At 41.7% G+C, this 12,401-nt stretch overlaps 1 protein-coding gene across 1 annotated transcript in view; it reads right to left on the bottom strand.

Annotated features, from left to right (window-relative positions):
* The window catches only part of LOC143285396 (piezo-type mechanosensitive ion channel component 1-like), a 213,963-nt gene extending 201,888 nt beyond the window's left edge, over window positions 1-12,075 (bottom strand). Inside the window, exons 1-2 of the mRNA XM_076592641.1 lie at window positions 11,420-12,075; window positions 10,425-10,520 (exon numbers count right to left, since the gene is read on the bottom strand). Of these exons, the coding sequence (XP_076448756.1) occupies window positions 10,425-10,520; window positions 11,420-11,492 (169 nt within the window). The 5' untranslated portion in view covers window positions 11,493-12,075. The remainder of the gene's footprint in view (window positions 1-10,424; window positions 10,521-11,419) is intronic.
* Between the last annotated feature and the right edge of the window lie 326 nt (window positions 12,076-12,401).

Here is a 12,401-nt window from a genome sequence, read left to right as displayed (position 1 = left end):
CACCAGTACACCATGTGTTTACAATGGCTTTGTACATTGTGTGTGTGTGTGTTTGTGTGTGTGTGTGTGTGTGTGTGTGTGTGTGTGTGTGTGTGTGTGTGTGTGTGTGTGTGTGTGTGTGCACGCACATATACTGATTTAAATAAACCACATTAACAATAACAAGTTGTTGTTTTTTTGTTTTGTTTTGGGTTTGTGTGTGTGTGTGTGTGTGTGTGTGTGTTTGGAGGAACAGGAATGGAATTCAACCCCAGCAAAGAAAGAGAACTACCAGAGTTCACTCATGCATCATGGCAATACCAGGTCTCAGATTCCCTCGACCTTTCCAAGAATAGATTGTGTGTTCAACCTCCGTTAACTCACCTTGGGTAAAACAAATAATGGTGATGGTTCTTTCTTTTTGTTTGTGGAAGTTGTTTTTTGTTTTTGTTTTTTTTTTTTTTGGGGGGGGGGGGGGGGTTGGCGGGGGGGGGGGGGGGGGGGGGGCTGTTCTGCATTTTCTAGACCGACGAGGAGTGTCCACTGCTGCACATGTGAATGCTCGAAAGGACAGTGACCACAAGTGCAGATGTCGTTCTCCTCCAAGTCATTTTTGGTGATCCATTGTTCACGAGTGATCAGGGTTAGAGGCCCCCTTTTAGCATGGTGTTGTTGCCCTTTGGAAAAGCACTTCACTGCGATTTTCCTTGCTCCACCCAGGTGGGTTTGGGTACCTGACTTTGGTCCTGTGCCAAGCCCCTAGACACAGTGGATATATAGTGAATTCACTGCCCAGATGGCCCTAAAAGGTTACAGGACATTTAACCTTTTAAATCAGTGTATGGTTTCCACGACAGTGTATGGTTTCCTCACGACAGCTGCCAACAGAACGGCGTGGCGAGCGATGACATCTTCCGTATGTCCCCCCAAAGACCCCAGCGGTCGAGGGAATGAGTGAGTGAGTGAGTGATGGTTTCCACGATATTTCAAAAGGACTAGTAAACTACTGATGACAGCCTATAACTCTGGCAGAGGTGACAGGACAATGAAGATGATGAAGATGATGATGATGTTCATTGTTGCTGATGATGACAGTAACTCCTGCCTGTGTTATCATCATATTACAAACTTGTGACTCATCATTATGGGATTATTCCAATGAACGGCAAAAACCTTCATCCTTTTTTTTTAAATCACCATCGTCATCACCAGAAAACAGTACCTAAGCAGCAGGCATGCTTTTGTCAAGCTCACCCATGACTTGACCAGTTCACTGACCGCTCCCCAAGCCCCCCATCCGTACAATCTTCCAACCTCTCATCCGCTCCCCCCACCTCCCTCCAGAAGCCAAACCTCCCCCACACATACCAGTAACATACCACCGGCAGTCTCAACAAAGCCTAACAAAGAGGTCAGTCAGTATAAGCTAAATGGACCCAGTCAACCAATGGCGTGACCGGTCTTGGACTCTTTCACGCCTAAAACAAAATATTTCATGCTGATATGGTTAACGCGTTACGTTCTTTGAAAGTATACTCCCTCGAATGCCGGACCCTGCTGGAATGAGATCAGCCAGTGCGGCATGAGTTTGACAGGCAGTTTCTTCTTTTTGTGTACAAGTTCATCAATGGTATAAATGATTTTACTTGCCAAAGGTAAATGCAACCCCCAAGAGAAAGAAGTCCTTTCTTCTTTTTGTGTACAAGTTCATCAATGGTATAAATGATTTTACTTGCCAAAGGTAAATGCAACCCCCAAGAGAAAGAAGTCCTTTCTTCTTTTTGTGTACAAGTTCATCAATGGTATAAATGATTTTACTTGCCAAAGGTAAATGCAACCCCCAAGAGAAAGAAGTCCTTTTTTTCCTTTTTGTGTACAAGTTCATCAATGGTATAAATGATTTTACTTGCCAAAAGTAAATGCAACCCCCAAGAGAAAGAAGTCCTTTTTTCCTTTTTGTGTACAAGTTCATCAATGGTATAAATGATTTTACTTGCCAAAAGTAAATGCAACCCCCAAGAGAAAGAAGTCCTTTTTTCTTTTTGTGTACAAGTTCATCAATGGTATAAATGATTTTACTTGCCAAAAGTAAATGCAACCCCCAAGAGAAAGAAGTCCTTTCTTCTTTTTGTGTACAAGTTCATCAATGGTATAAATGATTTTACTTGCCAAAAGTAAATGCAACCCCCAAGAGAAAGAAGTCCTTTTTTCTTTTTGTGTACAAGTTCATCAATGGTATAAATGATTTTACTTGCCAAAAGTAAATGCAACCCCCAAGAGAAAGAAGTCCTTTCTTCTTTTTGTGTACAAGTTCATCAATGGTATAAATGATTTTACTTGCCAAAAGTAAATGCAACCCCCAAGAGAAAGAAGTCCTTTTTTCTTTTTGTGTACAAGTTCATCAATGGTATAAATGATTTTACTCGCCAAAAGTAAATGCAACCCCCAAGAGAAAGAAGTCCAGATACTGAGTGGTGACTGACATCCCGACATGCGAACGATCCGGTCAAAGCGACCAGCTCAATGCGTGTATTGTACAGATAACAGGTTGTACGATATTCAAATTTTTGAAAGCTCTCTCCGATTGGTTGCACTTTGAAAAGTTCGTCTATTCCGTCTTTTCATTGTTTTGTTTTGTTTTGTTTTTTCAACAATTGAACTAACAGGCGTGTCTGAGGGTAAACGCGAACGGGAAAGTCGAACTGCGAACGCTGGGCGTGGGTACATGTGGACAAGTAGGTCTTGAACTCATAAGACATAACATACTGTTGGAATATCGCACCAGACTGTTGTACTGTTGGTTTTGATCACACATGCGCATACACACACACAAACACACCTTTCAACACACACACCCCACAACCCACACAAACCCTTTTGAGAGCGCTCAGTAAAGTTCTGTGCAGCATCGTTCGCAAATGGACTCAAGTCAAAATATCCTGTGGTCTACTTGCATACACCACTATTTTGGAGATTCCAATCAAAACTGACGTTCTGATCTGTCACCAACATGCTTTCTTAAATTCTCCTAACACTAGTAATGCACAATGCATCATGCAACATATCCAATCAAATCAGTTATTTTAATCTGAGTCAAAGTTCATGTCCTGCTGTTTTCTTCCCTTGATTTTAGAACCTTGAGAACACGTTTGTGAATCTGGTCGGCAGTGGTGCCCTTAGAGAAGAAAGAGCGCGTAAATAACCGGAAACAGCTAATGTTGAACTGGTTCTTGGAAATTAATTCATTTATGTATCAAAACCAGGACGAAGCAGGTGTTAAAACTGTAAAATGTGTGTGGTAAGACCGCTACGAAGTGGAGAGGTACACGAACCGTTTGCAAATGTACACGCTGTTCACAGTTAGGCCAACCTATCCTAACCTCTGACTTATCTTACCAGTACGGTGACAGCCCTTCACTGGTGACCATACTCATTTGCAGTGCTCAGTCAAGGGACTGTGGGTTATAGCTCACCATGCTGATTCATCGACATAACTGGTGTTGACCAAGGTTATTGTCTTGAAAGAAGAAATGCTCTTTTCAAAAATTTAAAACATGCATTTAATTCAGTGCCACCTATCACACACAACCTCCCTCCTCCCCCCCCCCAACCCCCTCACCCCCCTCACGCCCCCTCAAAAGAAAGGTAGCTCCTCTCTGAGGCATAGAACAGTTAGAACATGTCAACCTTTTTTTTTCCTTTTATTTAAAAAAAAAAAAAAAAAAGATTAACCCCTTGACTGCTCATCAGAGAAGGGTTGTCACCAGAGCACTGAAGTCAGACAGAGCTTACCACTTACAGGTCGGGATGTCAGTCACTATTCGATCTGTATTTGAACCTCTTCCTCTTTGGACTGCAGCTTGTGGCCTGGCTGCCTTTCACTTTCAAACTCATGCCACACTGGCATCAAGGTTCAGCAATCAAGGGGTTAAATCTTACCTGAATTTCGATGGATAAAATGCAAAACATCAGCATTGTGATGTAGCACGATAACTCATAGATCAGAAAAAAAAGAAAAAAAAAAAAAAACCCACAAAACTGTCAGCTTTATGATGTAATATGACAAACTGTGCATTATGAAGGGGGAAAAAAAACCCATCAGCTTAATGATGTAACTTAACAAAATCGTGAATCATATGTGAACAAAAAATGTCAACTTTATGATGTAACATAACAAATCATGGATCATACATAAAGAAAAAAAAACTGTCAGCTTTATGATATAACACAACAAGTCATGGATCATGTGAGTGGGGAAAAAACCTGTCAGTTTTATGATGTAACAAAACAAATCGTGGGTCATACGTGAAAAAAACCTGTCAGCTTTATGATATAACAAAACAAAATGTGGATCAAGCAAGAAAAAAACTGTCAGCTTTATGATGTAACATAACAAGTCATGGATCATGCGTAAAGAAAAAAAAACACATCAGCCTTGTGAATGGATCATGTTGGGGAAGGGGGGGGGGGGGTGAACCTGTCAGCTTTATAATGTGACATAACAACTCATGGATCATGCACACATACAAAAAAAAAACAAAAACAAAAAAAAACTGTCAGCGTTATGATGTAACATGACAAATCATGGAACACACACACACACACACACACACACACACACACACACACAAAATGTCAGCAGAAGCCAGCCAGCACAATGGTAAAAAGGAACTGAGCTTAGCTTGGCTCCAGAAGAAAACTGGCTGGGAATGCAGTGCCAACATTGTTATCTCTCACACACACACACACACACACACACACACACACACACACACACATGTGCCAGAAGAGACAAGCTGGGGCGCTGCAGCCTGGTGAATACAATACATTACATTATCTTATGGCAATGCCTGCCTGCCTGCAATACTCACTGACACACAGACACACACACACACATTTGGTTGTGGGTACACAGATAAGTTCTACCTGACCTAACTGGGGCATCATCGAACCCTCCCACCACCACCACCCCCCACCCACGCCCCTGGCCCCCCTCAATAAATGAACACTTCACCACCACTACCCCCTCCCCCCCCTCGCCCCCCCATCCCCTACTCTCCTGATAGTCGCAGCCATAGCCTTCTTACATCCTCTTGATGTAAAGGATAGCTGTTGGCAGATCTCTCTGAAGTCTAAGCATTTAATGTGACACTTGAGTGAACCAAACAGACACCTCTTTATGCATCCATAGATTAATATGAATCTTGATATGCACAATACAGATGGATGGATGGATGGATGGATGGGTTGACGGACAGACAGACAGACAGATAGACAGACAGATCTGAGTACACACACACACACACACACTCACACATGCATACACACACACACACACACACACACACACACACACACACACATGCATATTGTAATATTAACTATACTCAATATCCAGCAAAGCACTACAGTAAACTACAGTCAAGGTCTTTTCACATGCTCTCCCACCATACACCCCATTTCTCCCCCCCCACCCCCAGCCCCCCAACCCTCCTCCTCACCCCTCCACCTAACACCTTCCCCCCAGGAAAAAAAAAAATGTTGCAACATTGCTAAAATTCCAACCATCTGTTACAGGGTTGTCAGTTTATGCCACACACACACAACTAGATACTAAGCCTTTGATACTGATATATCTATAGCTCTATAGTATCAGTTGACTGAACATGCAAGCTGCTTTCTCTTTAGTTTAGACGCGATGAAATATTTATCTGCCTGTCTCTCTCAGTCTCACAGATGTATCTTTTCATGAACAAACAAAGATCAAATCAGCTGCTGAGTGTGATTAATAACTGAATTATTATCATGGTCATCTCTCTCTCTCTCTCTCTCTCTCTCTCTCTCTCTCTCTCACACACACACACACACACACACACACACATGTCAGTTCATCCACAAGGTCTCTAGACTATGTGTCACATAAACAAGTATGCAAGACACAGAGAGAAAAAGAGAGAGAGATAGAAACTCTACAGTCTATGCCTGCAGAGTATGCACTCTGTGTGTGTGAATGCAACACAAAAGTGTGAGTGCACGCATACACTGAAGTTGACAAGGTACTAAGTCACCCTCAGTTATTTTTGACACACTTGTTAAAAGTGGATGCCCAGTGAACAAGCAGAGGGAGGTTATTTTTCCACATGTCCACCAGAAGGGTTTAGCAGTCCTGGACAATCGAACAGGAGTGTGGGTAGAGTTCGAGCCCAGCTGTAACAGTGCGCTGTAAGGGCGCATGTTGTTCACAACACAACACATTCATGTAAATATGCACACTGTAGGAAAAACCTGTGCGCGCAAGTAGATCAGGGTTTCAGACACAATGTATGTTGACAAGCCTGTGCGGCAGTGACATAGCAGTCACAGACACTAGCCTCACTAGCAGGACAGACACTAGCCTCACTAGGGCAGAAGGAAATCATCTATGGTATGCGAATGATTTGTGGTGGGGTATTTGTGGACACATGCAAGCATGTGTGTGTGTTGTGAGTTTGTGTGCGTGTATGTGTGTGTGTGTGTGTGTGTGTGTGTGTGTGTGTACTTGAGTGTGTGTGTGTATGTGTGTGAGTGTGCATGCATGCATGCGTGTGTGTGTGTTGTGTGTTTGTGTGTGTGTGTGTGTGTGTGTGTGTGTGTGTGTGTGTGTGTAGGTGAGACACATAGAGACTAAGAGAAGGATGAAACATAAGAGAGTGAGTGAGACAAAGAGTTATCAGACAAGTTGTTGGATTAATCAATGTAATGTCAAGTGAGATGGTGGGACAGAGAGAGAGAGAGGAGAAGTTACTTGTAAACAGTAAAAACATGATCTGATATTGATAACATCAAAGTATAGTACAGGTGTTTCACAACACCAACTCATTCATACTTGATGATCAAACATATTTATCTCTAAATATTCTTTCTTGCTCTCTCCTTTCTCTCTCATTTGCTTATACACATCTAATCACACACACACACACACACACACACACATACACAGTGCCCCCTCAACACACACACTCATACATACAGTGCCCCCCTCCCCATCCCCCCACCATCCCTGCCCCCCCTGTACCCCCCCCCCCACCCCCAGACAGGAATTTAATCAATCCTCTGCACACAGAACCTGGTTTCTCAGCCCAACAAGCCCACACTCTTTCAAACCAACAAACCAAACAAACAACTACAACAACCAAAGACAAATGCTTTTGGAACTTAAACAGAGTTCATGTTGTTTAGATAAATAATAATAATATATATATATATAGCACTTCCATGGCTTTCTCTAGCACACTCCTTGACTGTTTACCAGTGTTAGGGATTGAGTAAGTCCACTCCTTGACTCTTGAACTGTGTTCAAATGATCATGATGACAACAGAGCAGCACAAGTCATCATCATGTGTGAAGTGCAGTCACTACTCTTCGCATGCTTGCCAATGGATGTAATTAATTGTGCTGTTATGCAGTTCATTGTGCAGTCCATGTTGTTTACGTAATGTATATATATATTACAGCACTTCTCTCATTCCCTGGCTTTCTCTTGTACACTTCTTGACTGTTACTAGTGTTAGGGTTTGAGTAAGTACACTCCTTGACGGCTTGAGTGTTGAAATGTGGTGAAATGATCATGATAACAACAGAGTGGCAGTGCAGCCACTGCTCTTCATGTGCTGCTAAACAATGGATATAATTCATTATGCTGAACCAACGTAATTCTCTGTCCCCAAAAGGATGGAGAAAACTTGGGTGACTGACATCCTGATTTACTTGTCTGAAGCACAACGGTCACAACTCTTTGCGTGCTAATCAACGGGTGTAATTCATTACGTCAAACAAATGTAATCCTACCCCAAAAGGAAGAAGAAACTTTGGTGACTGACAATGACGTCCTGATATTAAATACTTGGAATGACAAACATGATCATTGTGTTATCAACTTTAAACATTTACTCTGAAAATTCATCGTTTCATTCTAATTTCTGGCCTTCTTTCGGGTCTTTCATTCTATCTTAATTTATTTCTTTGTGAATCTGGTTTACTTAATTCATTTTTTAATACATCATCAAGTCAGTTCTTTTTCTTGCTGCATTTGATACACTCTCATTGACAGTCTCAAGGCCTGACCAGCATTTTGGGTCTGTGCACTGGTCAGGCATATGCTCCTTCCCTTCCAACCCCCACCTCCTTTTTCGTTTTTAAGTAAAAAAATAAAAATAAAATAACAAACTTTTTTTTTTTTTAAAGATCTATGAGATGCAGCATATCACTATATCAGTCACTGAGTCAGTCTGCACAATTCAATGCCTCCTCGAAACTGAAAGTAAAACTGAAAATCATCAGTATCAGAACTGATGTCGGTGAAAGGTGTGCATGTGTGCAGCGTGATGAAGCAAAACTGAACGTAAAACTGAATCTCATCAGTTTGGAGTCAGTGATGTCATTGACAGCTCTGTGTGTGTGTGTGTGTGTGTGTGTGTGTGTGTGTGTGTGTCTGTGTCTGTGTCTGTGTGTGTGTATGTGTGTTCAGTACAACGATGCCCTTTTTTAAAATGCAATGTTTGTCAGTTGATAACTGTAACAATATCCACTGATCAAATTCATAACTAAAGAAATGTGTCACTTAACAACTTCAACTTATGTACTGAAGTACAGCTCTGTCTGTGTGTGTGTGTGTGTGTGTGCAGTACAATGATGCCCTTTTTTAAAGTGCAATGTTAGTCAGCTGATAACTGTAACAATATCCACTGATCAAATTCAAAACTAAAAAAATGTGTAACTTAACAACTTCAACTTATGTACTTAAGTTGCACACTGTCACTTACAGTTACAGTCCTTTCTTTTTCATAGCATTCATCGTTTAATGTATAAACCATGACTCCTAAACGTTATACATGTCATCAATTGTGAGCAGGCAACTGAATTAAAAGCGACTGTGGACTTAGTTCACTCACACATAGAACATACAGGCTGTCCAACCCAAGACTTTCTTGTACAAGCTTTGTTGAAGAAGGGATGAGAAATCATTGAATTGCTTTTTATTTTTATTTAAGTTCAAACTTTTGATTCTGAGTCTCAGGAAACTTTCTCCAAAGACGTACCCAGAATCTGAGATCCTATTGATCTGTCCCAACAAATGTCACAAATTCTCCTATCAGTATCAACACACTCTATGTAAAGGCATCCCTATCAGTTAATCAATCAACTAAACGAGCTCTACTTAAATATAACAGAAATATAAAAGAGAATTTTTCAACTTGTGTTCACTAAAACATAGCCGGTGCGCAATATGTAAATATTCCCTTCCTTCACTCTACTGCTAAAATTATGTTATACAAACCATCATCACATTCCAGCTCTATCTTCCCAGTCAACCTTCACCCCTTCTCATTTCCTCTGTCAATACAGGGGTGCTGAACCATGATCCATCTTCTGTTCTCTCCCTCCTGTCCTATTTCAGCACCTGTCTTACCATCATTCTGCTCTAACATTTCTCTGAATGTGTGTGTGTGTGTGTGTGTGTGTGTGTGTGTGTGTGTGTGTTGTGCATGTGTGTGTGTGTGGGGGGGGGGGGCTGTGTGTGTGTGTGCATGCGCACGCTCATGCATGGGTTTTAGCGGAAAGGGAGACAGTGGCAGTGTCTTACTGTATCATGTAAGCATGAGGTTTATATAACTGTAAGTGTGTGATGTGTTGTGTGCATGACTGAGCTCATACATGTATGAACCTTATGTGTCAGTTCACTCTGTGTGCGTGTGTGTGTGTGTGCACATGCATGCATACATTTGCGTATATGTTTGCATGTGCGAGATAAAAACTTATGGGCTGTTATTTGGCTTAAACTGTATCTAATCTGATTCACTCTGCACAATTTGTGTGCTGATGATTTTCATTTTTGCAGGTAAGTACACTGATTCTCTTCAATTCAACACTTCAAAGCACTTAACCTCCCCCACTCTCTCTCCCCCTCTGGTCTAGATCTCTTTCCTGGAATGCACAGCAGACACACTTGTCTATTTTCAACCAACTATAATCACCATAATATAAACCAAACCAGAAAGAAATAGAGCCTATCTGCAGACTAACATAGATAACCAACACACAGACACACAAGTGTACACACACATTTATTTATAAACACAAACACCCAGACACAGACACTGACTCACATACAAACAGAGAAGGATACACACACACAAACACATAGACACACACACATACACCACAATAACACCCAGAGATCATGATAATAATGACATACATGCCACTTTACAAAAGACATGAAAAAACAATTCAAGAATAATTTTACACACACACACACACACACACACACACACATACAAGTTTTACAACACATCTATCACTCAATGTGAAAAGATGTGTTTTTTTAAAAAAGGAAAAAAAAAAACAATATTGTTCATATATATTATCACAACAAGAAACAAAAAAACACAACAGGATCACAGACCTGCCATGGAGCTGACCATGGGATAGGACAGCAGAGGCGTCACCAGCAGACATACCAGGTACATAAACGACAACGCATTGTAACGCACCACAGCGGCTGAAACAAAGATTACATGGACATACTATCCCTGGAGCAGTTAATTTTGTCAATCTGTTGCTGTTGTCATTGTTGTTGTCAAAGTGTTGTTGCTGTTTTCTAATATTGTAATAATAGGAGGCAAGGTTTGTCTGCACATACTGTCATAGTAACTGAGAGTAACACACACACACACACACACACAAACGTACACACACAAGTGCAGCATTGCTCCAATTCACACATGCATACACACATGTACATACAGAGCTGGAAAAACAAATGCCAGTAACTGTACACACACACACACACACACGCAAGCATGTGTGCACACATGCACACACATGAACACTTTGACGAGCAACTGCCAATCACCACACACATACACACAGATGCCAGGTCCATTGTACACACACACACATACACAAACACATGCACCCACACACACAAAATACACTATGTACATACATACACATATACTAAACTTGGTTTAGACTGTTTGTGTGAGTTTTCCCAGTAATCCCACACTGATGTCATCGTAATACTTTTGTATCCATATAATTTCTTCCCCTCCACGTATCTGTGTGACTTGTGGACACTACTCATTCCGTCTTGTGGTAGTTTTGGGGGTGTTTTTGTTTTCATTGTTTTGGGGGGTGGGGCGTGTGTGTTTTTGTTTCATTGGTTGGTTTTTACTGTTGATATATCTGATATTCTCATCCATGAGACGGTCACAACTGTCTTTGTGACAAATCCCAATTTGATTAAGTGACTGCAAGTCTAAAACTAATGCGAACCCTTAGTATTTTCCATTCCGTCTGTTTGCTATTGAGTTCATTTCTTTGTTGCTGTTTTTCATTTTCTTGTTTTTTGTTGTTGTTTTTTTGTTTTGTTTTTTAATCTCCTGCAAAACTACTCACCTGCCAGAAGTGTCAGCGGCAGCAACACTCTGAAGAGGCAGAAGCAGACGACGGACGTTACCTTTGCTGCCATCTTCGCACTCCAAGAAAATCTGTTGAGTCTAAATTATCTATAAAAAGAAAAAAATGCAGTCCTTCCAATCAAAAGCACAAGTCGAATCAACTCACACTCACAGTTAAGTCATGACTGCACAACAGTTAGGTCCAGCCCCAAACAAGCTCTACAACACTAGACGGGGCCTGCAACAACTTTCTTTTTCTTCTCCATTTTTCCTTTGCACCACAGTCATTGCACGCGATATCCCCCCGCCCAGTTCAAAATCCTTCTTGATTTTCTCTTCAGCGGGGTGAGTGCAACAGACGGCCGATCGATTTCTTTCACAGCAGTCAAACAAAACTGTCGACAACATCAACAACGGCACTCTCACATGACCCGTTTCCAAATTTAGAGCACAACAAACCGGCACCACCTTTTCTCATCAAACAAAACTAAATGCCGGAAACTGGACCATGCAAACTGACGTAAAGAATCCAATCACGTCGATGCAAGGAGGGAAAGTTTTCAAACGGTAGCCGCTATCGCCGCTGGCACTCGCGCGGCAGACAAAGCAACAGACTCGGCCCCGGAAAACCTGCCAGCAGCTGCAACATAACGTCTTGTAGGCTAGTCCTGCGGTTGTGGTGGCCGTGGCAGAGCCCGAAACTTTGAACGCGTGTCAACCATACAACTTGGCCGCAGCTCTGGAAATCACCGTGTGCGATGAATACCACGATTAGACGAAGAGTTAATTTGCCAATGATGCTGGCCGTCTCCATTTACCTAATCATTGTAATAGGGCTCGCTTATTCATAACACACACACACACACACACACACACACACACACACACACATTTTCTTCATATGCACTCATTATATTCACACTGTATTGACAACATCTCAGTCCAGTGTGGTACTTGGTCAGCCGGCTGCCTATCAGTTG

This window comes from Babylonia areolata, chromosome 9 (genome assembly GCF_041734735.1).
Source record: "Babylonia areolata isolate BAREFJ2019XMU chromosome 9, ASM4173473v1, whole genome shotgun sequence".
Lineage (NCBI taxonomy): Eukaryota > Metazoa > Mollusca > Gastropoda > Neogastropoda > Buccinidae > Babylonia > Babylonia areolata.
The sequence above is the reverse complement of the archived record's forward strand: the minus strand, read 5'-3'. Positions and strand labels throughout refer to the sequence as shown.